The 26,860-nt window shown below is 39.7% G+C and overlaps 1 protein-coding gene across 2 annotated transcripts in view; it reads left to right on the top strand.

Annotated features, from left to right (window-relative positions):
• Positions 1-738: 738 nt before the first annotated feature.
• Positions 739-26,860, top strand: part of kcnab1b (potassium voltage-gated channel subfamily A regulatory beta subunit 1b) — a 34,903-nt gene continuing 8,781 nt past the window's right edge. The window contains exons 1-9 of one of the 2 annotated variants that reach the window (XM_011486775.4): positions 739-969; positions 5,824-6,065; positions 6,587-7,085; positions 17,758-17,801; positions 20,019-20,056; positions 20,769-20,848; positions 21,270-21,314; positions 22,894-22,938; positions 24,253-24,296. In XM_011486775.4, coding sequence (XP_011485077.1) covers positions 6,871-7,085; positions 17,758-17,801; positions 20,019-20,056; positions 20,769-20,848; positions 21,270-21,314; positions 22,894-22,938; positions 24,253-24,296 — 511 coding nt within the window. In that variant the 5' untranslated portion in view covers positions 739-969; positions 5,824-6,065; positions 6,587-6,870. Of the gene's footprint in view, positions 970-3,843; positions 6,066-6,586; positions 7,086-17,757; positions 17,802-20,018; positions 20,057-20,768; positions 20,849-21,269; positions 21,315-22,893; positions 22,939-24,252; positions 24,297-26,860 lie in introns of those variants that run through there. The other variant, XM_078935066.1, reaches the window with a different exon arrangement.

Here is a 26,860-nt window from a genome sequence, read left to right as displayed (position 1 = left end):
ACATTAATGTATCAGGGCTAGGAATTAGTCTGGGTTTAGTTGATTATAAACTGCTGTTCACTTGTCAGTTGTCCATCAAAGGGAAAAGGGAACTTTAAGGTGTTACAGTTTATTTTCAGAGATAGCATCATAAATAATAGCAGGATTATTTCTGCTTTGTTGTGGATTAAATTTAGATACGTCTGCATGATCTTCAATCACCGATGTGGCGAAAAGCACACCAAGCATTGGTCACCGCCAATGCTGAAATGTCTGTAAATAAATGTGATTTATAGAGAAGAAACGTCCTAAAGTATTTAGAAAAAGTCGCCATGTTGATCCCCTCTCCCACTGTAACCGAAGCTTTGGCTGTAACTGAAGCCACAGGTTGTCCAAGCATCCAAGAATAAAGTTGACTTCACAGGTTTGACTCACAGAGCTGTTTCTGGCCTTCTCTCTATTATAACCTTTGGCTCTGTTTGTGGGTTTGACTTATTTGTGTTTGGCTGTCAGGCTGTAGCGGCTTTTTCAAGCCATGTGTACTTGGTGTGAAGCCTCTATGGTAACTGTGTCAAGGTAGTAATCAAAATTCCTCCGATAAGCCCTCAGGCATGACAGAGATACTCCAGCAAGAGAAATCCAGAAATCTCAAGCTGCTTTACATGACTGACGTTCCGTTGTTCTTAATAGGAATTTGTCAAAGACTAAATATATTGGAAGGGATTTGCTAACAAAAGACAGTGTTCTTTCAGCCTCTGTGAAGCATAAATCAAAAGACAGCCTGTGTCCAAGAGGAGAAAGGGACCAAGGTGGTGGTGACCCAGTTCTGCCCTAGTTCTATTCACCAGAAGCAGGGTGAACCAGACAAACGTCGGACCAATGAAGGGAAGTCTTGGAGCCGAAAGAGCAGCGGAATGCAAAGAAACCTGTTTGTGTTCAAGCCACAATTTTAGAAACTTCTACTCATCTTCATGACAACATGGTTTGCAGGTATGCTGTAAGTGGAGGACATGCTCTCTTTAGTCATTGTTACTGAGAAGTGCTTTTATTAACATCAGCTTCACTACTAGAAATGTTTACCTCTCGCTGAACAACAGCATGTTTCACACTTCTGCAAAAAGAAAAGCTCAAACTTTCATTTAGTTTTTACCAAATCTTTTTTTTTTATTTCATTTTAATGATAGGGAACTGTCAGATGTTCTCTGCTTTATATGTTCACATATATGTTAGCTGAAACCTATTTTACATAGAGCTGTTCATTAAAGTGTGGGAAAAAAGATGTTTTGAAAGAAACAGCAAATAGTGAAAGGTGTTGGTACAGTAAGAAAAACCCTGCAAGCTGAGGGAGCTAAATTGGCCTGATCTTTACTTTAGATTGCTAATCCTCTGCAAGATGAGTGTTCCTTTTTTTTATTTAGGTTTAGAACTTTGGCTTTTTTAATTATAAACCAAAGTGCAAAATCAAGTTTTAGTTTATAAGAGTTCTTTTTATGTGTCACATCCAACAGTGTTAAAATATGTTTGTGCCCAGACTTAAGGCCAAAAATACTTAAAAACTTTTGTTTTTTGCATTTTTCTAAATGCAGATTCATTTGTTTCATTTGAATTTCAGCATCCGCCTACCCTAATATACCCTAAAATAGCATCATCATATAGCTATTTGTTTATTACACTTTTTAAAAATCTGCTGCTAAATTAAACATTTAATCTCTGGCCAAAAATGATTAGCCCTTTCTCCATCCACTAACAAATTCTCGGGCAAAAAAAGTACGCTCATTTATGAACCCACATAAAAACAAGTGAAACTGTCTTTATGCTCACAAATGTTGACATGTTTCTGTGTCATTGGTTCCAAAAAATGTTTGTGTTCTGTTAAATCAGCAGATTGGATCTGCTGAATTTAGGCAAACATTTGTCTGTCAGTGCTCCCTCAAGCAATATTTAAGGTAAAGCTATTTCCTACACTTTGCTTGCTCTAATTTACTACATTTCAATTGTGTTTTTATCTATAAATTGAGTTGTAGTTCACTATATGAGAACATACTGGCAAAAATGATTCAACTTATTCTCACAAGGTTATCTGCTTTAATAGAATTTTACTGTTTGGTAAAAAGTATAATTATACATTTGACAATGTCAGGAGTGTAACATTAACTTTATTGTGAAATCTGGAGTGATACATTTTTAAAGTCCATTTACTGCTTTCTAAAAAGTTGAGTTTTCTGTAGCCTCAATCTAATGTTGGATAGTTTTATTGAAAATCCATAACCTGTATTTGTGCAGCTGTTTTTTTGTCCAACAACTCATCTTATTTATCTTATTTATTGATTTATTTTTATGATTTACAATGTGCATTTTAGATTATGCTTTTGACACAAACATCTAATACACATGATCTGTTTAACTAATTTAGTCCTAAACTTTAGTCCTTTTTAGAGGCTGGCAGGCTGCTAAATTTGTTCATCTATGAATCTAAGTGTTTCACCCTCACAAATAATGTCCCTTAATGTTCAACTATAAAAGTGCAGGCCTGCTGGGCAAAAGCATGAGCAACACAAGGCAGGAGGCATCTGTTGAGGCCAACACACTGTCAGCATTTGACTAAGTCACTACAGGGGGTTCAAAGTCACAGACGGCAATGATATAAATGACTGTCTGGATTCGGTGGAGGTCTTTCCTATCAAAACTTCACCTGCTCCTTTCCTCATTCAGCTGTTTTCATCTGTGTTTCATGCACTTGCTGAAATGCATGTTTCAGCAAAAAGGTAGACAAGAGGCAAAAAGTGAGTAAAATGAGAGACGGTGTTGCTGCTGCAGTGCCACTGAAAGCTTTTTAGGAAGGTTTTCCAGCTTGTTACAGATCAAAAGTAGGTGAAAGCAGATAATGAAAACTCTGTTAGACAGTAAACAGTCTATTGAGCGTGAGAGTGAAATGTGCAGTGTGGAGTGCTTACAGGGGCAAAGAAGCAGCACTGTAGACTGTGCTTGCAAAGTCATAGCTCAAGGAAATTATTGCTATTGATGCTGTGGTGTGCCATCGGGCTTCTCGGACAGATGTTGTGCCTGCTGGAATCCAGAATTAGGTTCCTCTAATGGGATTTAACGTTTCTGTCAGTGCATCATCGTGTGCACACTCACTTTGTGGCGGTTTAGCAACATTTTCAGAACTCTATTAGAGACTCCTAGAAGAGCAATTAAAGCAAAGTGGGCTGCCTCAGGGCAACACTGTTATCAACCGCTGGGGATTCCAGCCGAGGATCTCGCACCGGCGCTTCAGACTGGCACATTTTGAAATGGGATCAACTGAGAGAAAATGAAAGCTTTGGAAGTGCTTGTGGCATTAGACATGTGTTTGTAGCTACATCCAACTTACCTCTCCGGAGTGTTCAAGAGTTGCATGCATGGGTCAAAATCAGGGTTTTCTTTAGGAAAAGATGTTAATGGCAGCATGCCAAAGCTGATGTAACTTCTTAGAGTTTGTTAAAAAATGTGGAATTTAAAATTATAGACTATATGTGTATATATCCAGACAGAAACAAGTTTATAGAGGATCAGAAGGGAGTGTACCGGTACTGTAAGAATACTTTTGAGTGTGTGTTTGAAATGATTTGTCCTCATGTCATAGTCTGCAAATCTGCCACATTTTTACAACACTATGTGTTTGTAGAGTAAAATTATTTTTGTTAAGAGTTGAATTAATTAAAATGTTGCTTCTTACTGTTCAGATTTTGATTATTTTAATTCCCCATTTCCTTTCAGTTGATTTTATTCATTTAATTGTAATTTAAAGTCCCACTGGAATCATTTTTTGATCTATTTTAAAAGCTTTCCCAGTGGTCTTTTAATTATGATTAGGCGTTTTTTAGCCCAAATCAAAAAACTTGAGTTGTTTTCTCAGACATAGTTTCTGCAGAGTGGCAGGAGTTCATTAAAAATTTGCCACTAAGTTGTGGATGGGACGGTTGGTGGGGAGCAACCCCACCTCCCTTCCCCTCCCTGTTCCTTGAGAGCTCAGAGCAGGGAGCTTGTGGCCCTCCCAGCGTATTTTCTACATCACAAATAAACTCTTTTTTAAACTGCATTTTTTCGTCTACTCCTGTTTCACAACAATTTGAATAAAGAAATACACAAAAATGCTTTTTCATGCTAAATTTTCCAACAAATGTCCTCTATAAATAGAAAATGCCACAAGAACATGTTAAAAAAAAAAAAAACTATTTTTTGACTGGATCTTTAATTTCTAATTTACTAAGTAATGCTTTTTAGTTCATGGATCCGAATACTCTGTTTTGACTCTCTTCTGAGTCCACTGTTTGTGGTTGTTCAAAAGCACACAATCTAGAAATATAAATAAATAAATAAATAAATAAAAGCCAATGCAGAAGTGAGTGAAGATGCAATCCAGAGTTGGGCCACTAAGTGCCAAATGTTGAAGCTCTACTAAGAAGCAGGACTGAAATGGACATTATGTAAAAAAGAAACGATTTGGGTACTGAAGCATATGAACACATTCTGGGAAGTCCCCACATTTGGAAAAAAAAACACATTTGCATAGGTTTTAGTGAAAGTCGTTAAACAAAAAAGAGCCTTCCTGATCTAATTTCAAACGCTTCCCTCGTCAAATGTAAACACTGTGATCTAAATAAAGCTGTGTGGGCCTCGAGGTGTGTGGAAGCTCTATCAACCATGAAAGCTAGCATTGTCGCATTCCTGCTACATGGGGTGGAAAGGAAGGTGCAGCTCTGCTCAGTGGTTTTTATGCTTTGTTACACGATGTCAGTGTGACTGACCTGCTCATACAGCTGCTCCCAAAACTCTCAGTGCCTCATATTTGAAAAGGCGAAGTGAGCAAGGATGTTATGTATTCATAACTGAACAGGTGCAAAATCAATTTCTAGAGTGGCCGCTTGTTTTTTTTTTTTTTAAAACATTAGCTTATTGTGACAAAATCTTATATAAAGTGGGGGCAGCGAGTTAACCAGTTGAATCTGGTTGTTGCTTTAAAGAGTCACTCCAAAGAAAATCATGTTTTTGGTGTTTTAAACATGTTCTTGTGCCATTTCTCTCATGATGGAGTTAACATGTAAAGAAAATAAAGCTTAAAGCTATGTTTTTCTTCAATCAAATCATTGTGAATCTGGAGCAGATGAAAAAAAATGCAGTTGGAAAAAGCCTGTAGTAGTGAGCCAGGTGCTACAGTTGGCGGACGACGAGCTCCCTGCTCCAATCCATTCTGATGCATCCATTTGCAGACAAATAGCCAGACAAGTGCAATATTATTGCCATTTTTGTTGCACCGGTAATGTGAGTTGGGGTTGTGAGGGGCTGTAAGCTGGTGGGAGACAAGGTAGACAAATAAATGGTGGGAAACGAGGGCAGGCTTACTCCACACACAACTAGGAGTTGAATTTTTAACGACCTGCTGCCACTCTGCAGAAACTGTTTTAGAAAATGACAGTTTTTTTTAATAATGAATAATTTGTCAACAAATCAAAGACACCACTGGGAACACTTGTACAGTCCATTAAGAAATGATTGGAGAGGGACTAAACACACACAATACATTAAGTCACATCCTTGCATCTCCATTCAGAATATAACTCTCTCCCCTCCTCTCTCTGTGTGGCGCCATGGTGAAAAGCACTGCAGTTCTTTCGGGCTCTCAGTCAGAGCCAGTCGCCTATACACACATGCTCTCCCCCTCACTCAGCGACTGCTGTACTCTCTTCTCTCAGCACATGCTGCTCCTCGCCTCCTCGCTGCATCTGTTCTCCTCTCCCTGAAGTGAGATACCATGCATCCTCTTCTATCCATGTCCTTCTCCTCTCTGCATGTCTGTTCCAGGTTTCCTTTATCAATCAGACCTGTCTCACTGCAAAGCCGGGGACCCCAGCAAGCTCTGTGTCTCCCGTGAGGACTTTGGAGACGGGACAAGATTCTCTGCTGGGTTCGAGGACAGCTGTGGGTTGCAGACCTTCAAGAGACCTCTGCTCTCTGCGTAACACCGTTTGATCCCTCTCAAAGTTTAACGGGAGCACACATCAGTACATCCTGCCTCGTCTGTCTGATCTCTGGCAACCCACTGTGTAAGAGCACTTGTATCAGTTTTTGATGTGTGTGTGTGAGCGTGTGGATGGAGGCTAATGCAGCTGTTTGGCAGAAAACATCTGGACGTGTACAGTTTTGTTCGCAAGGATTTGTGCTTCTGTGAAAGCATGATCTTCTTCCTGAGATGAATGAGTGCACGTGTTTTTGATGATGTGCATGTGTGTAGCACAGTGTGATGGTGCTCTCAAATGCTCCCCCAAAAAATCTAAAAGAAAGATCCTTCCGAGATAGAAGTGGATTAAAATGACTGGGTAGGAGTCCAAATTTTAGCTGAAAAAGGGGAAATGGTACAGGAAAAAAAAAGCAGCGTCGCTGAAAAGATCAAAACTGGGCCACACAGATCTCATTTGTCGTGTTGAAGGAGCTTAAAGATTAGGGCAGGAGGTTTTAACTGGGGAAATTGACACACTTAACGAAAGCACAGCTTTTCTTTTCTTTACCAACTCCTGACTTTTTTTCATATGTCTGCCTTCATCTCTTTCTTATCTCATATTTTCAGATACAGTCTCCCCGTCCAAGACAGATCATTCCAATTGGGACGTTGCACAGGTTGGAGATCCCTCCCTGAGAAGGAAAATAATAACAATGCCATGATCCCGTCCCTCCCTCCTGTGACGTCTACATTCAGCTGTTTTACTCTGCACTGGCCTGGATTTCTGACTTACAAATAAAAACAAACACTGTGTCAAAGCTGCAAGGACAGAAAGGAGAGACTCGAGCACTTTAAGGACATAAAACACGCCTTTTTTTTTTTGGTTTAACAAGTGGCCTTTGCCTGCAACAATGCAGGTGTCTTTTGCATGCACGGACCATGGGCTGAAAGCCCCTCGTAATGGTGAGCACAGCAAGCAAAACGCCACCAGCCCCAACACAACCAGTCATGCCCGGGCTCGCTTTCGCACCGTGGCTCTGATCGCACGCAGCCTGGGCTCCTTCACCCACCGATACCACCACAACCTGAAGGAGTCAACCGCCAAGCAGACTGGCATGAAGTACAGGTACGCAAACTGATGAGGAAGTTGTTAGAACAAAAGGAGAAAGATGGAGATACAGTGCTGCAGACTAACAGCGGAAAATAATAGTGAAAAAAGAAATCAACTGAATAACAAATGGCAGAAAGGATTATATGAGCATGGACAGGCGATGAGTGGGATGGTACTACGTGTCTGTGAAGACAAAAACTTAGTGGTTTGCTCTTGCACAGATTTATGGTGATAACATCCAGAGAACTTAAAAACACACACACATTCGTGTTAAATTCTATTTTTGTTACAGGAATTAGTGAAAAGTAACAGAAAGGTAGTAATCAATGGCAATTTAATTATGAATACTTAATTATTTTGACCAAATACATAAACTGAGGATTAACATTTTGAACAAAGACAAAAAGTCAGACTTTTTTTTGTTTGTTTTACAGAAAAACAAAAATGTCTGTCAATAGAAACATTGAACATAAATTAAGGGTGTCCTGAGATGAGATTGAATTCATTCAAAATGAGAAATACTGAAATACCAGACAACACGTGAAATGCAAAGAATTCATTTAGAACAATAAAACATGAAATACAAACAATTCAGGCAGACTGATATTTAAAAATAGAAAAAAAAAATGAAAAATAACAGAACAGAAACAAAGTTATGGATAATCAAAACAGTTAAGTGTTTGTGATTTTTTTTATTTCCCTGCAAAATACATCAGCTGAACAGACCAGAAATAGTATTTTTTGTCATTTACGGCTCTATGGAGGAAAGATTTATCCCTTTTTTTTACCTATACTCTTACCTAAAATGTTTACTTTTTCTACTTGGCATATCCAATTTTTAAAAGCATAGCCAAAACTGGCCCTTAACAATAAAATAAAGATAAAAACTAAACTTTTTTGTAACTTTGTCATATTTTACAAAGAAATTGAGGCTTTAAAACTAAAATCTTATAAAAGACTGTAGTCATTCTCCACACACTTCTTGATAACTGGACATAATCACACCACACATTCTGGAAAGTGTGACAGTCAAGCTGTGGCGTGCGGGCGGTGAGGCTCTCCATGTGTGTCTGTGTGGGAGTAGAAAGCAGGCCGGGCCAAGCAAACAATGCTCTCTTATCTGTGTGAGTGGGCTCTCCATGCAGACCACAGGAGTAAAACAGTAGCTCTCACCTCGCCCTGGTAATCACTGGAGAGGATGACATCACTGTTACCTTGTCAGGGTCAAAACAGACACAGGTGAAGGGCCATTACAGAAAGGCGTCCAGCCGGAAAGGAAAAGGAAAAAAAAGAAAAAAAGGGGAAGAAAGAAAACATGGTTAGAATTAGAAAAAAATCTGAAGGGACAACAGGGGCACATGGGTCAGTTCACCTAGAAGAGACAGCAAAAGAAATAGATGTGAGGAAATCAGATTATTATTTTAGAGCCTTTATGTCACTAAATTTTAACTTGTTTCCATGACAACATTGAAACGAAAAGACAGGCTGTCACACTTCACAAGCTGGTCTTTTCCATCAAATGAAACGATTAAGAATAAAAGCCTTGTTTTGCAAGAACATTAAAGTTCTTTAAGTTAATTATGTTCAAAAAATTGTCACAAATGAAAAAAAAGGGATCTAAAGGTCAAAAGGTTTCTTAGAGTGATCTTGGTCGTGCAGTTTTTACAAGAGATGATGGCCTTGATGACCCCCTGATGTCAGAAAATCATGGTCTATGATGAGTTCAGCAGGCCAAAGAAACAAGGTAGAGCACACACTGCAAAGGTTTTTTTCAACCCCCAGTGAAATTTCAAGTGCATCTTTGAAAGCGCAACAAGTTCTTGAGTTTGTTAAAAAGGCAAAAGAGTTTCTTTGACTGGAGAAGATTACACATTTTTTATGCTCCCCCAAAAACGTAGCAGGTAGCAGTTGATGCAGTTTGTTTTAAAAGGTTTTCTTAATTTACGCTGCTCATGAAGCTGGATTTGCCCTAAAGTGTTCCTTTTTCAGAGTGTGTTTTAACTGGTCAAACTAAAAGCATGTTGAGGCTTTTTATTTTTGTGTAAATCAAAATTACAAAATGACAAATAAATTCACTTTAACCACCAAAAGGAAATACTTAACAGTATTTTTTATCCTTTGTATCTCCAACCTGTGATTCAAAGCTTTAAAAGTACATTCTAGACTAGAGTTCCTTTGAAAGATATCTGACAGGGATTCTCTTTTTTTTGATGCAAAGCCAAGTCTGGAGTTAAACCTGGGTTACACAAAATCCTTCAAGTTTTCTTCAAGTGATACCAAATCTAGCAGAGATTCTCTTCAAAGACAGAGGTGCGTGTAGTTGTGGGCGTAGGAGCTGGCACGCAGCATTAAGTACTCCAGTCCCTGTATTTGCATTCGATGTGCCTGGCATTTAGGTTCCACACTGGGAACATCTGAAGGCGTAGCAAGTTGAAGCAGAAGAAGTGGAAAGCACAGCAAGCAAGCATAAACTAATAATATCACCACCCCCAGCATTTTAGTTGTCATGACAATCCAAATTTAGTTTAGTTCTAATTGCAGTGTCCACTGGTTGCTACCTTACAAGGACATTTGAACTCTTCTTTATGATCATAAAAAGCCCAGCTATTGGCCAAAATATGAGGAGGTTCTTAATAGGGTGGAAAGGAGGTATTTTCTTGTTTTATATTTGTGTGTAGAATGCAAAAAGCAGCTAAAATGATGTTTTTTTTTTGTTTTTGTTTTGCAAGACAGGAATATTAAAAAACATGGTGAGTGTTGGTCAGAACAAGTCTTTTTGAACCAAAGCACACATCTGAGTTAAGTAAAATATTATGCTTTCTTTCCCATAGAGAGAAGGAGCCTCAGAGCAAAAGTCATTCTTGCATTCATGGATGAGTCTGCTGAGCCTCTGGCCAAATCTTTCCAATTAATTTCTATCTTTTTGTCTTTGCCTCTCCGTTTAATAAAGCCATGAACTGTTAGACCTCAGCAAAAACAACAAAAAGCACTGGTGGAAGTGAGTTTTACTAAGCACCATAATATCTCCCAGGGGGCCTTAGTCATTGACAGGTTTTTTTCTGCAGACATGTAATTTAAATCTATAATTTATCACATATTTGCAACATAATCTTGTCATAAAGGTAATTTAAAATAAGTAGCCCGTCAGTGCATTCCATGCTGGATTCTTTGCAGATCTAGAGAAACAAGTAAATAGGAAATTTGCATTTATCTTTGAGCAGCAGCTCATTTACTAAATTTAGTTAATTTATATGCCCCCCTGGGACACTAAAGTGTGCACGTCTACTCGCATTTCTGACCACAGAAAGACTACTTGCATTCCCATGCTCTGCTGATGTGTGTTTTCCTTTGTTGCTCTCTTGATGTTTTTGTTATTCGTTAGTGGGTGGATGCTTCTGTGTGGCTTTGCATGATTCATGCATACATAGAGAGGTTATTACACTGCTTCTGCTCAGCATCAGCATGTTTGGCAGCAGGTTTCCTTTTGTCCCCCTCAGCCTTTAAGACAATAAATACAATTTATGTTCCATTTTGTATTCCAAAACTATTAACTTTGGTGCTTGTCTAAGCTGCTCGCCGTGATGTGTGGATCTAATAATGTGAGCCAGGCTGTTGCACAACAAGAGCCCTGCGGCGTGGAGCTCCTCTCTGCCTAAAGACCATCCGAGCCCCCAAGGATGAGCAGCAAACAATCCCTCAGCAGAAAAGTCAGAAAGTTACACAAACTTAGCGCGTTTTAATTAAAGGTCACAAAGACAATGGTTTTCTCAGAGCGTAATAGTTTATTTAAAGCACTGCCTTGCAATTGCAGTTTTCGCCCTTTCTCCTTAATCAGCCCCCAAACAGGCTCTAAGCAAATAGATAATTGGGGGTGATAAAACAGAAAGACAGCCTCTCTGTTTATGCCTAATCCAAGTTGAATTTAGAGACTGCGAGATGCAAAATAATCCCTCAAATTGAACTGAAAATGTAGCAGAGGATGAAGCATGTTTTATTCACAATCAAATGACACTAACTCACCTTTAGGTCTAAATACCGGTCTGTCCTGGTCAGCCAGTGTGTGGGGAAAAGTACACTTTGAACGCATACTGCTTTGCTTAAAAAAAAGCTGTACTATTATTGAAGTAATTTATTCAGATTTGAGCATATGTCTTTAAAATGAGGCTCAGACAAAAAAGGCCACAATCTTAGGGAATGAATTTTACTGAAAGCTGTTCTGTGAGACGTTCTTGCAGCTTGGAAAAAAAAACACAAAAAAATACGAAGAAGCCAGCCGGAATTCCTCACAAGATCAAAATGCACTCATTAAGTGGGGGGGGCTAGCGGGTCAGGGTCTCCGCTGAGGCAATCAGTGGTTGCCTCGGCCGGTTGGCCTCCTCGGTCCCGTCGAGGCCTGACCAGAGCTCTTCTAGGGCCGGCGTCTGGGGGTGGGGGCCTGGGCTTGCTCCGGGGGGGGGGCGACGCTTTCTGGCTCCTCTCTCTCTGTGTGGGGTGGGTGGTGCCGGGCCTGGGGTGTCGGCGCCTCCGGGGGTGGGCCCCTGGGCTGGGTGGCCCTGGCCCCTTTGCTGGGGGTGGGCTGGGGGACGGCTGTTTGACCACCGGGGGACAGTCTACCAGCTGTCCCCAACTTACCCCCTTCCTTATATAACCTCATATTAGGGTGAGGGGGTGGGGGGTCTAGCCTGCGATGCGCCTTGGGGGGGGGGCTACTTGGGAGTGGCCCCCCTCCTATGGTTGCCGTATGGAGTGGGCCCCCCCTCTTTCGGTTTTATTTGCACCTTAGACATGTAGGGTCCTTGGTAGGGGGGGTGCTTGGACATCACTGCAAGCAAGCAGCAGATGTCCTCCTGGCACCCTACCCGCCAATTTTAACCGCACCTTAGACATTTAGGGCCCCTTGGTGTGGAGGGTGAGGGGACATCACTGTGAGTAATCAGGAGATGTCCCCTTAGTGCCCTACTCGCCAATTTTAACTGCACCCCCCTTAGTACACACACCCCTCCCCCTTCAATATATACATTCAAACATAAACACACACACATGCACACAAACACCCTCTCAAACACCCATACACGCACACACATTTTACAAGGAAGGTGGGACCTGGGTCCATCTGTCCCCTACCCCTTCCCTGGTGGGGGGTGCGGGCCTCTTGGCGATGGCGGCCGTGTCCCTTGGGTGCCGGCTCCCTGGGCCCGGCGGTGCTCTCTCCGCACGGTGGGGGGGTTCATATTACACCTGAGCCGGGGGTGTTCGTGTCCCTGGGGGGTGGGTCCTGGTCCTTGCCCCTGGACGCTGGGCCCCGCCAAACTTCCAACATGGCCGAGCCTGGTCGGGCCATATTTATAACATCCCTTGTGGGCCGCCCTTTTTTCCCCGGGGTTCCCCCCTCCTGGGCGGGGGCGGCGGGCCCCTGCCTTGCTCCTACCTGGACCAACCGTGGGCCGGGTGGGTGGCTGCCTGGAGTGCGGAGCGGGTCTCCCTTGGGGGGTCCTGGCTCGTACCTGGGGTCGGGGCGGGGGGATGCCCGGAACTCCTGGGTGGTGGTGGGGTGCTCGTCTGGGGCTGTGGGCGTCCCTCTCCGGTGGGGCCCTGCGTTGGGCTCTTCCGGCGCGGCGGGGGGCTGCTTTCCTGGCTGGGCTGGGGCGGCGCTCTCTTTCCCTCTGCGCCTCCCTGCTCTCTGGCTCTGGGGGCCTCGCGGCGGTCCTGCTGGCCCTGGCCTGGGTGGCGGTCTTGGTCGCCCGGGGGGCGGTTGTTCCCTGCCTGTTCCCGTGTGGCGTTGGGGGGGCTCCGGCTGCCGCTGCTGCTGCGGCGGGGGTATGGGTGTGGGGGTGGCTGGGCGCTCCTCCTCCTTCTTTTCACATTCCATCATCCATTTTAGAAGAACATAAACACTCACCTGAGCACAGGTGTTAGCTCACCTTTGCACTAATAGTTTGCATGATTGAATGAAAGATTTCACACTAGTTGGTTTAAAGGCATAGGTATGCGTTCGTGAACACTATCTGTTTTGTGTGCATGTTGACATGTGGACATTTTTGCGGCTAGCAGGTGTGTTGATAATATTTGAGTGTGTGTGAACAGGCCCCGCCCTTTTTGTACTACATTTGAACCGTACCGTAACGATAAACAACCAGTAAACCTGCCTGCTCTATGCTGCTTCATGGTCTTACCCCCCTTCCCCTCCTATTATCACCCTCCTACCCCCCCCTCTCTCTAACGTCCCTCTCTCTTCTTCCCCTCTTTCCTTTTCCGTCCGGTCCAACACCAAAGATTTTCAAACATGATTGAAATTAATAAAGTTTGGCCTCAATTACAAAAGGGGTTTATTCAGACATACCTTTGGTTTGTCTGAAGATGAATAACCCCTCTTGTTAAAATAAAATATGTCCAACACAAGAGGCCCTCAGCTCTCATCTGTTTGCCTAGCTGTTGGACAGGACAAGTTAAAAAAAAAAAAAAAAAAATGCACTCATTAAAGTGTAAGTACATATAACGAGAATAATATTATTTTTAGGAGTATTGATTCTAAAACAAAATAAAAAACTTTTTACTTTGGCTGGAGGAGAACAAAAGAATCACAGAAACACTTTGTTACTCACACGCTTAAGCACACTATGCAAAATTGTACATGGAGCTGTTGGGAAGTTGCTGTCAGATCCTATTTGTCAATAACAATGCTTTTTCTTTAGAGGGCGGTTGATCTGCTTAGACTTGAGGCTCAGACTAGCAGTTCTGCAAGCTTCAGTTTGATGAACACGTCACACAAGCAACACTCTCTGTTTGCATCATTTTGTCTTGTCCTCCTCCTAATCAGTTTCATATGTTTTCCAAGGACTAGTCTTTATTTTATCCCCAGACTTTGTTTTCCTTTAAAGTTCATTGCACAATCTGAATATCTTCTCCGTTATAGAGGGAACCCAACATTTTTTCTTTACTACATTGGCAATAAGACTCTATTCTCTCCTCGTATTATTTTGATAACAGGGTTATGGTTGGCATCAGAAGTGTGATAGGAACTGGGGAGGTATGTGTTGTGTAATTCCTCACCGATCAAGTGGGTTTGTGTTTTCTAGTGTCATCTCCAATAATCCCCAGAGAGTAAATAGTTTTATTTTCTAAGTCATAACTTTGGCAAAAGTATTTTTTGACAAATATTGATTTAAATAATCATGCATCTGGATATGAAGTCATAAAGTGCTAATTAAAAAATCCTAACACTGCAAAATTATTATTTCACTTATATATTATATGTTGTATATTTTATGTTAAGCAACATATGTTAGATCCACGGAAAAAAGAAGGACATACAGTAGCAGCTTGCAGAGTGCATACAAGTGGTGACACGTGTATGTGTGCGTGTGTGTGTGTGTGCGTGGGTGTGTGTGTGTGTGTGTGTGTGTGTGTGTGTGTGTGTGTAGGGGGGGCTCATGAGCTGACTCATTTGTCATTTTCCTTCAAGGCTTCTTTTAGGCATCATCCAAGCGTGATGGCGCGAGTTGCAGTCTGAGTTTTTCAAAGCTGTTTTTAATGCACATACCAACTCATAAACTGTCTTCCTTTTACATTCCTGTTTACCCTGCAAGTGTAATATTCAAGGTGCATCTATATTGCAGCAGGAATGCCTCTTTTTTCTTTCTACCACAGTGTGTGTTTCCTCTTCCGCAAAACACCTTTTCATCGTCCTTTTAAGCTGCAGATTTTTCCAGGCACTTCCCAGAGGATTTGCGTCTATAGCATTGTGCCTTTGCTGGCACCCCCAAACCCCAGACCTGCACAAATCTGTTCATGGCATGCCCAGTCTATAATGATCAGGTGCAGAAAGCCCTTGCTTTCTGACTCCAAAAAAAAAAAATGTCAAAGAATCGGACAAAAACAGCTTAATGTTTTTCTGTTTGGTGAAAATAACTTTGATGCTTTCACAGTCCCATTCCAATAATCTTTTGTTCTATTTAAAAGTGTTCTGAGTGGTTTTCGAACAATGATAATTCCACTTTAAACCAAAATCAAACATAGAAATCAAAAATTCACCTTTGAGTTGTTGGCTATATGTACAGAGTGAGACTGCCTTTATTTCCCATCACAACAATGATAATTCCACTTTAAACCAAAATCAAACATAGAAATCAAAAATTCACCTTTGAGTTGTTGGCTATATGTACAGAGTGAGACTGCCTTTATTTCCCATCACCCCTTTTGTTTGCACTCTCCTGCTAGCTTACAGCCCTTCACAACCCCAACCTAACATTGCAAGAGCAACAAAAATTTCGAACTGTATCGTAGCTATCCAGCCGTCCAGTTTTGTGCCAGATCCCAGCTCAGACGAGGAAAACAAAGACGTACACAGATCTATTTGTCTGCAAATGGATGCATCAGAATGTAGGAGAGGGACGTGGCTACAGAAAAGAAGATGGCAAAATTGTAGAAAAACTTTTAAAATGGGTAAACCTATTTTGTTTGGGTTGGCAATTAAAATGCATTGGTTCAAGAGATTTAAAATAAAGAGTATACCGGCACTCAGAAACACAGTTTTAATCTTAATTTATTTTAGATATGTCTTCCATCATGAGAAAAATGCTCCAAGAACCTGTGAAAAACACAATTTTCATCAGAGAGGGTGTTCAAAACTGAACAGATACAGCAAATGTATACAAAGCTGGAGGATATGCAAATATGCAATTCAGAGAATTTTTACTTCTGAAAATTCAGCCTCTCTGGAAAAAAATCGCTTAGTAATTTATTTAAAAAAATAACAATGTTGAAGGACTGCCTTCAAACAGATAACAGATCAATGACAAACGTTCTGTAGTTTCCAACTGTTTCAAGCATCAAACCGATGCTTGACCTTGACCTGCAATTTGCAGTGAATCCAAAAATGAATGTGTTTTTTAGCATCAGGGAGTATTGTCCCTAGTGAACCCCAATCAAACACACAGAGACTGAGTTAGTAACCCACTGCAAAACAAAACTCCCATCCTTCCCCCACTCTTTCATGAATCCCGGCTCACACTCTATAATACATCACAGAGATTGAGGATACAATATGCAAACTTATGCTCTGAATTAGAGATATGAGTGAATCTCTCTTCTCAGGTCATTCCACCAACCTAATGAGAAATTTTGTGCTTAGAAGAAAAAATACTTTTACTTGTATGCTTCACAGGCAACTCTTTCCAACCTCTTATTTGATGACTGATTATTCCAAACGTTGAAGACCTAATTGAATTGGCTGGGGGACAGTCAGGCAGCACAGGCTCGAATGAGTCCATCCTTAGGCACAGGTCATTAGTTTTCGTGCACAAGAAAATAACTGCTGGCAGTTTTTTTCTCTATGTGTTTTTTTTGTTTTTGTTTTTGTTTTTGTAATGAATAAATGCCTGCAAAATCAAGCGGAAAGTACAATCCCCTCCAAACAAAGATTGGATGTCTCTGCTCGCTCAGAAGGTTGTCAGAGCTTCTTCGTGTGTGTTGGACTCCTTTGAAAAAAATCGCTTCTTTCACCTGCACGCCATCATGCTGCCGAAGCACACCTGTGGTACCATGAAAGAGAGCATACAGTCAGTGTGTCTGTGAAGCTTTTAAAGTGTTGAACCACATGAGGTCCTCTTTCACTTAACCAGAATGTAAAGCTATGGACACACGTGAGACGTGATAGATGCAGATAGCCCAAGGTGTTCACACTGGACAAGCAGGGAGGGACTTCTAACTCAACGTTTACGCGCGTTTACATAGACTTTTCATTAGAAGTGGCCGCTTGAACGCACGTTGTTGAGGGTGAGGTGAGTGCAGCTACAGCTGAATGTACTCTTAAAATGCAGGGCAGCAAGATCGATTTATAGAACAAAAGTTCTTTACTGCAGTGCTTACAGCTGAGTGTAAAATGAAGGTTAAAAAGAGGTAGAGAACTAGAAATCTTGCATTAATGCTAATAGGTGTACCTCAAAGAAGATGCCATTGTAATACAGTAAAAAGCATATCAAAAAAGAAATATTAAAATGAAAAATGCAGGGCACCAATTACTATGCAATGTCCTTACAAAGCCATCTTTTAATTCTTATTTCTTTGTTTTAAAAGAAAATCTAGCCCCTCATAAGACCCCAGTATTTTGTAGAGAAGGTGCAATTGAGCAAAAAAAACCTTCTCTCTGCAATTCCAACCTTGCAATCTGTTGTGATTTTGATAAAAGATGACTTGAGTCCCCATCAAACATGGGAGAAAATCTGTCACTGTTCTCATTAGAGCAGGCGTTCCCATTCGTTCATCCATTTTCTGCTCCTGCTGCCTCAGCTGTTGTGGGGTGAGGGCCAAGATCCCTTCTGCAAAGCTGGCGGTCCACCATAGGGCCGCACGGAGACAAATGAAACAAATGCACTTTTACTCCCAAGGCCAATTTAGAAACACCAATCAACTTCAGACCGAGGAGAGATGCCAGAGTTTCCAGATAAAACCCACGCATGTACAGAGAGAACACAAAAGTCCAAACAAAAACCACCGAGCCAGGATTTCTTTTTTCTGCTATTTCAACATCCACAGTTTCAATTTGTTCTTTAGTTTTTTTAAGTATAGGCTTGGAAAAATCCCAAAGACTATTGTAGGAGCACAGTAATTAAATTCACATTTGACTAATAAAAGCTGCAAAAAATTACACCCTTTTTTTAAGTTGTGCTTTGTGTTTGTTTTTTTGTAGGAACCTGGGAAAATCTGGGCTGCGTGTCTCCTGTCTGGGGCTTGGTGAGTACATTTACCTACAATTACGAATACAGAAAAAAATTCACAAGCACCCAAGTGTGAAAAAGGCAAACAGAAAATAAAAGCCTTTATTTTATTTTGACAATATTGTTTCAGCCCAATCCAAACCTCATGCATATTTAATTTGTATGAAAACCCATAGGAGACAACAAAAAGCATTAATAATTTCCCTGTTCAATATTTAATCTGTGGCAAGGGTTTCAGCAAACAAATTACACAACTATTAGGCATATCAGTGTGTACCACGGGGGAGCTGCTCTGATTTTTCTTGTTTTATTCATTAATTTTCTTTTTGTATGTTTATGGATGTGCGAGGCTGTTTATAAGAAAGAATCTATGGGGGGGAGTATAGGTGCTGCTTTGCCATGAATGAAGACGTTCCTCCAACCTAACACTCTTTAACAAGACTTGGATAGAGCCCAATGAGCTACTACGAATGAGAAACTGGGAGAAACTATAGGCCTTTGAGCAAACATTGATTTCTTGCACTGATTTTATGCAAACAAAGTAGGAAAAAAATTCAGAGAAACCCATCTTTATCTCCTGACTTCTAAAAGTCTTTTTTCTGTGTGTGCATGTGTACCTATACATAAATATTTAACAGTGCAATGACTCCAAAAGGACAGTCACATTCCAAAAAGACAGACTTTCTTGTAATTTGTAAAATAAATGCATCTCAGTGGTTTCAATTTTCCTAATGAAAAATTATGCTAACACCAAAACATTTTTAAAAATGATATAATGGTTTTCAGTCATGGGCTATGTTATGCAAGAGTGCATGAGTTTGTACGCGCGTGTACTCACTTGTGTGCAGGAACTGTGTCAACATAACTCAGAGCTGCATTTGACCCATTACACACGCATTCTGGTTGTCCACAATTGCATGTCATTTTCCATTTTCCACAGTTTATGCTTGACAATGGTGGCATTTAGAAGATGACCATATGAAAGATCTTCACTTCTGAAGATAATATTTTCGTCACGAATCAAGAGGCTGGTAGAAAGGCCAAAAATTAAAATAGAAAAACAGTCCAAAACAAATTATTACTTCTCGCGTACATTGTATGAGCAATAGAAAGCTTCGTATTGTATGTTCATATTATATGTTTTTTGTAATGGAATATTAAGTTTGATGGTTTCCTTTTGGGTTTGATAATAATCTGACAGTCAGTAGCAAGGTCAAGTATTAGGTTACAGTTAACTTTTAATCCTAGTGTCCTTATTTTCTGCACTTATTTTAATAATTTTACTAGGGTTTGGTTGGAGTGTTTTTTTAATTATGTTAATTATGTTTACATGCAGAAAGGCCCAGAGCATAATGTTAACCGTGTTCTTGTGTAATCACAGAGTTAAAGACCAGTAATATGTCGAATGCAGTTATTTAAAATTCAAATTAATATTTAAATTTAATGAAACATTTCTTAACAATTAAAAACTACAATTTTTTCTGTAACCATACTCTAATAGGGATTTTTAGTAATTCTTCCAAACACCAGTCTATTAGTAATGAGTCCCCTTTGATGAAAATGTTTATGAAATATGGCTCTAGCAGTGAGTATTACATATTATCTCAAAAAACATATTTAACATTCTGAAGAAGAACCTTGGGTATATTGAAAGAAGTGCCCTTGCAAGTTTTAGTTTGTTAAGTTCCACTCCAGTCATCTTTTATTTACTGTATTATATATTCTACAAGCAATCCCAGTGATCTTTTAATTATGATGACACCGTTTTTTGCTCAAACCAAAATCTTTTGTCATTTTCTTTGACATAGTTTCTGCAGAGCGGCAGGAGTTCATTAGAAATTCACTTCTGAGTTGCCCCGTGTATTGTCTATGTCACAATTATGCTGTTTTCACAACTTCTTGAATAGAGAACTACTCAGAAATGCAATTTTGCGATTAATTTGACCAATGTATGTCCTCTATCATTAGAAAAACACCACAAGAAAATGTTCAAATCGCCAAAAAAAAGAAGACATAAAAAAATTGTTATTTTGTGGGATTGATGTGTTTTCCTTTATATTTATTTGTCTCATACATTTCCACTTATTTGTTGATTGTTAAAATTTTTAACAAGGACTCATTTATACATATTTCCAACAAGATGTGAAAATATGAGAAAGGCTATATATGAAAAAGTTTTTAAACGTTTTTTTGTTTTGTTTTTTTGTTCCAAACCTTTTATTTCTCTTAACAGGAACATGGGTAACATTTGGCGGTCAGATCTCAGACGAGGTGAGACATTATGACCAATCAATCACCTTCCCAGCCTAGAAGTGCATGTTGGTTTTTATTAGCCTGGACCCAGCAAGATAAAATTGAGTAGCTGGCTCTGTCCACTATCTATGGAGGCGGTTTAATTTAATCTGATGTAATATGGTGTGGGAGCAATTAGACCACAGCAATCGCTCAATATCATCAAATTAATTTCCAAGTGCCACAACCGGCCGTAAACTCCCTGTTGGCTCCACCACCACTAAGTGATCTGGTAGCATCCCTCACTGTCAGCCGTTATGAAGCAGAGGACATACTCCGCTACCCTTACCCATCCCTGGGGAGGAGGGAAAAACTCCGAATTGTGGATAACACATCACCAACTGAAGACTACTGAGACAAAGTGACTCAGGGGAAAAGAAACAAATCTTCAAAATAAAACAAGACATGGAGGCAGATGGTTTGGAAGACTTCTTCATGTCAAAACCGGCGTTTCCATCTGCTTCCTTCTTAGTGAGTTAACATGCAAGCACAAGAAGTAGGTCAAAAAAAAAGTCTGCAAAAACAAACTGCAGTAAACAACCCAAATCAGTGAACAGCCAGTGTAGAGTTTCAGACTCAGCAGCAAACCCATTTTTTACTCCTTTGGTTTTTATGGATGGAAATGTCTTTATTTAAGGATAATTTATTGCACTGCAGTAAGGTTAATGGGAAAACTCTTCTCGCCTCTTAGGTTGCAGAGCAGCTGATGACGATTGCTTATGAAAGTGGAGTTAACCTGTTCGACACGGCAGAGGTTTACTCCACAGGGAAGTGGGTAACACTTTTCAGTCCTTGAAAGACATTTTGTCTTTTGATATTGCATTACGATACGGTATTGTAGCATTGAGCTGAAAAAGAGCAGAACCAGCACGTCCAAAGTGATTTAAATATTCTTATCTGTGGCTGGAGGATCTTTATGTTTGCCCAGCTTTGTGGACATTATTAAGATGAATAACGCAGAGCATGTAAATGCTGTAATGGGATAAATATTAATTTCAAGGTTGCTGGTGAAATTAAGGTGTTCGATGCAAGAAGCATCGTTTATCTTGCATCCCCCTCTGGTTTTTAATCAGACACAGATGCAGCACATACAATTCACGTTTACTTGCTGCAACTGAAGGCGGCTTCTGTGATGATCTGATCTGAAATCCCTCTGCTGTTTTTAACCTCAGACCATTTCTTTTCTTCACAGAGCTGAAATCCTTCTGGGAAACATCATCAGGAAGAAGTGTTGGAGGTACATTGTAGTCTCTAAATAAAACAAAGACTTTTTTTGCCATCTATTCTTTGTATTGTTATTGCACTTCACTCAAATTTGGCCTTTGTAGTTACTGGTCATGTACATATTTCACATTTTGAACTCAACCTTTCAAAATCAAACCCTTTGGTTTGTTCCTATGAGAGCAGCTGTTCTTCTGGGATAGTTTTCTACTAGATCGTGGTGACTTGCAGCAGAGATTTGCTCCCATTCTATCACTAAGGCATTAGTGAGGGGATATTTGGAGGATAAATCGTGTCCTTCCTCCTTATTTTGAAGAAAAGAAGAAGCTGAGAGTCTTCCTACCAAAAAAATCCATGTCTTTGTGGAATTCACTTTGTGCATGGAATCTGTCAGATTGAAAGAGGGCAGGATTATGTAACAACAAATCATCAAGCTGCACTTTTGTGTTTGATTGTTTAATTGTTACATCTGTGAAAACTGAACTAGAATTGCTCAAATATAAACCTGCAATAAATCGAGCAGATCCTCCATGAGTCGAATGCCACATACTCTAAGCAAACTGTTTATGCGTAAAAGGTCTGAGACGAATGCACAGCAAACATTACTGTTTAGAGGTAGATCAAAAACAATCATTTTGAAGTGCCTCAGACCAACAGAAAGGAGACTTGTCAGGCAAACATGGAAGATCTCAGGGGAGCCATTGACTCAGGAGAAGCTAAATGTTGGTGCTCTGTACATTTTTTATCCTGTTTTATTGCAGTTAAGAACTGGAACGTCGTCTATCAGGCTGACAACCAGATTCAGAAAGAAAAACAGTGCATTTTAAAATTGAATCTTTGAAGGCATTTAAAAGGTAGAATTGTGATTTATTCATTTTGGTCAACCAGGTAATAAAAGTATATTTAGAATCAGTAACTTGTATTCAAGTTTTATCTAGAATTGTTCAACCACAAACTCCGGTACAAAGTTTACATTTTGATTCTCAACACAAGATATTACACTGACGTTCAGTAGGCCTCAAGACAAACCAGAGTTACAGTTGGGGATGCCCTTCAAATGTTGTTTTAATGATGTTTTAATCTGGAAATTTCCTGTGTGTGAAATATTTTTGAGCATCATGATCTACTCTAGCACAGTCACAGCAATTCCAACATCATGATTAAAAGACTTAAAACAGGATCTGCATCATCCATAAAGTCCACAGAAGATGATTCTCAATCACGGAAAAACAGCGGTTGTTCCACAGCATGCCATTCTGGCGTGTCAGGCCATTTCCTTCTCTGCCCTTTCTCCAACTCCAGCAGCAGTTGGTATTATTGATCATTCAAGCATGGAGGATTTGATTGTGAGGGAGCTGTCTTGTTAGAGTTCACAAACAAGACTACCTCTGTGAGTCCTCATGTTTGATAGGTTACAGACAAGGTTTGACTGCCACTTCTCACTGCAGGATGTCAGGTTAACCATCAAACATTGCACACACACTTAATCCTCACACTGTTTGGATTCTGACACATTGTTACACTCGTGCACAAATTGATGCCGGCTCTGAAATATTTGTGTCCCATTTTTTACATGTCTTCCTGTTTTCCCTCAGGAGATCCAGTCTGGTGATCACCACAAAGCTCTATTGGGGGGGAAAGTAAGTGTATGTGCATGTATGTGGCTATCTTTAGCTGTACTGCACCTGTCTACACCTAAAACTTTTCCCTCCGGCATCAGGAAATATGACATTGGATTAGGCATTTTGGGAAAGCCACAAAAACACAAAAAAGACACACTGAAGACACTGTAACCACGGTCTCCTTTTTCCTTAGTGTTACCCGTTTTTAGCCTTCCGGCTAAATGTCAGATTTGCTTCTGCTGTCATGCTGAAATATTCTGCGTTCAGTATGCATTAGTCACATCCACCTTCTTCTAAAAGTCTTTAGGCTCTGACTGAGGGAAATAGAGCATCCACCAGCAGAAACACATTCCTCCTCTGGTGGGCTTTCAATCTGATTTTGCTTAGTAGACATGATCCCAAAATAGATGTTAAACTTCAGTCAAAAAATAATTTAATCTGTTCCATTTTGAAATAATTTATGGGGAAAATATGTAATCCCTTGTGTGTCATGGGAGATGGGTGTTCTCTTTTATCTGAGCAAAATAGTAGAACACAATGAAAAGGAGAAAATACCGATTTTAAGATGAATGTGACTGAAATTTCTCTGCAGGGACAGCTCGCACTACTCCTTCAAAAGAGGTTTTTGGACAATCCATCAGCTGTTTTCAGCAAAACAACTCCAAGGCTACACGATGGCAACATTTCCCATTAGCAGCAACAGTGTATAGTAAACAGGAGCATGTGGAGCTGAATAGTATGGGATTTTAGACATTTCTGATACACAGAAAGAGTAAGGAACCAAAATAACCAAAAGAAACCAGAGTTTTTGGGGTTCACTTTAACTTTTATCTTTTTTCTTCATTTTTTAAGTGAGTTAAACTGCATACACCACTTTCAAACTAGAATTAAATGCAAACTAACAGATTAGGATTGAAGGTTTACCTCACTCCAAAAACATAAAAATAATAACATATACTAGTATTATCTTGATTTTTTTTATGTGCATTTATTTGTTAAAGCAAACATTTGCTTTACCACTTGCCTTTGCTGAACATGTTTTTACCCTTTTTATTTCAAACGGGAGTGGATTCAAATCACTTGAGGTCAGGACTAACATCCATAACAGGGGTTTAATGCACCCTCTGCAGAGAAACCCTGCAGGGTCGGATCAATAACTGAATCAGTAGACCTCTCTTAAGTGGCCTGCAGGTAATTTATACTAAGAATCTTGCCTCACATGTGCAGTGGTCTGTGTCATTCTTTGAAAGTGTTATATATGTTGTATGAAAATGCTTCTTTTCTGGATTGAACGTCTTTGAAATCCATTTTTTGTGTCTTATGCTCTTGCAGAGCAGAGACAGAGAGAGGCCTCAACAGAAAACACATCATAGAAGGTAACATGTCAGTTTCTCCTCTGCCTTTATCAGTTTTCTTTGTTTTTTGTTGTTTGTTTGCTTGCTTTTTTGCGTTGGAAAAACCTTTTTTCTCAGAGGTACACCAGACCCACCATTTTGTGGGTCATCGAAACTTTTCATCGAAACTTTTAAAGGTGCCAATATAATCAACTTGAATAGTGCCAGTATCAAACACACCACAGTGCAATGCACCTCCTACAGTGACTCAGCTCCCCAGCATCATTAGCATTCATTGCAGCCTCTGTAACATTCCCCTCCAAACCAGAGACAGGAAAAGAATCCAGAAAAATCTGGAAGAGAAGGAAGGGGACAAAAACACAAAGTTGCACAAAAATGTTGGGGAAAGGAGACTTGGCATGCTTAAAAATAATAGCTTTATTGTGGAAAAGGTTCATGTGAAAGGAGAGGGTATAAGTGGTTTAAACGGCAATGCGGAGCGTGTAACTCTCAACTGGGATTAGTGGGTGATGAGGAAGCTTCTGGCACTAATCTGACATACAGTCACAGTTACTTTTCCATGTCTATTAGTCGGCTGTCCTCTTTTTGAAAATCTCTTGAGTGGGTTTTGACTTCTCAGTTGGTTTCTTTTGTGACTGAATGAAGGCTGATCTACTTCTGTAGATTCAAGGAGTGAGTTTGTCCTCTACAGATTCAAACTGTTACAATCAGCACTGGATTGAGTTCCCTCAACAATTGGATATATTATTTATATATTATTATTTGTGGTGCAATTAAAGTAGATAAACATATGGAGATCCTCACTGAAACCAATCAGTTTTGAACTGAGAGGAAAAAATCCACAGAGAAAGTCTGAAAAAAAAAAACTCCCTTTGAGACTTCTGGGAAAGATGAAGTTAGTTTAAAAGAGTTGATGACTTGAAAATGACTGTAAAATCTTGAGAGTCATGTCAGTACAAAGGTGGCTAAAGTGGGTTAGTGCCTAAAGTGGAAGAATGGGTTGAAGTGATGCTTGACAGCTATTATACATGGATGGAGAAGCTGACATCTTCTCTCCTGTTGGAATTGGTTCATTAAATTCTGTTTGGAAGGAAGGGCTCCAAAACATTAGACTATCAAAATCTGAGTACCAGTATGTGTAGAGTTTGTGTACAATCACATATATGTACTGTATAAATGCTGTATAAATATATTGAATCGCAAACAGAGATGTGTTAGTCCCATTATGGTGATAGATAACGTAGGTAACATGTTCTTGTGGCATTTTTCTGATGATGGAGGACATAAATTTAGAAAATTAAGCTCAAAATGACATTTCTGAGTATTTCTTTATTCAAACCATTGTGAATCAGAGGAAAACAAAGAAATAATGTTTTAAAAGGAGAGTATTTGTGACTTAGGAAAGACGCTGGGGGACTGCAAGCACCCTGCTCAGGTTCGCTATGCAACAGGGAGGGGAAGGGGGGGCAGGGTTGCTCTGTGCCAGCAGTCCCACCCACATCTTACAGGTGAATTTCTAATGAACTACCGGCGCTCTGAAGAAACTATGTCCTAAAAAACGACACAATTGTTTTGATTTGGCTTTAAATGGAATAATCCTAACTAAAAGACCACCGGGAATGTTTTTAAAAAAGCTCAAAAGCTGATTGGATTGGAACTTTAAATACTTGTGCATTTGACATGGACCAATCATTTTCACAATTTTCTTTATTTTTTATTTAATATGTGAAAACAATCTTTGTAAAATGTACCATAAAGTTTCCTGAAAACCCAATAAAAAATCAAATGTACCCATTTTTATTCCCAAATTTTGACATATTTTTTATGTATTGCTTAAGTTTAAATTAATCTTGAAATAGTTTATTTTAAGACCAGCCTTAAAAAAACGTTGTTTTCAATTAAAAACAAATACTACTATACCAGGAAACATTATGTATTAATCAAGATTTTTACTTTTAAAATATCATATTGTTTTTTCAGCTAAAAGACGGATCAAAAAGGAAAAAGCTTACTAAAGAGTTTAATACTTATAGGAGCAAATCTCCTGCAAGTATGCAGTTCCTGCTGTTTGGACAATGGTTGAAGATGTAATAAAGTCTGCAACAATGAGAAACAAATATTATCAGTAATCATTACAAATATTGCTTCTTGTTTAACAACTATGAGGTAAACTAATAAAGCAGGCTTTAAAGTCAATATCCTAACTGTTGCCTGATTGTAAAAATTGCCAAACAATACTCAGCTGACATGCATTTCAAAATAATACACTTAAATGCAGAAACCGTGTTTTAACAAGAGCATGAAACTCTATCTATTCAGTTAGGACTATATGAGTCATAGTAGCTCTATTTTGATCTGTTGGATGTGATTTTGCTCATCAGGAAAAAAAAATATTAGTAATTAGTAATATAAATTGTTGGGCAGTTGTCCAGGTAAACAAACATGCCTTGATCTGGTCCAGGGGGACATCATTAACACCATCTTGTGTGGCAGGTCTACTTGTTTGTCTGACGAGTCATGTCAGCGTAGCTCAGTCAATAACCATTCAAAAAATTAAAGGAAGAACATTTCTTTTGTAGTTGATG

The sequence above is a fragment of the Oryzias latipes genome, chromosome 17 (assembly GCF_053564925.1).
Source record: "Oryzias latipes strain Hd-rR chromosome 17, Olatipes_Hd-rR_3.1".
Lineage (NCBI taxonomy): Eukaryota > Metazoa > Chordata > Actinopteri > Beloniformes > Adrianichthyidae > Oryzias > Oryzias latipes.
Note: the sequence above shows the minus strand (reverse complement) of the source record. Positions and strands in the feature narration are given on the sequence as shown.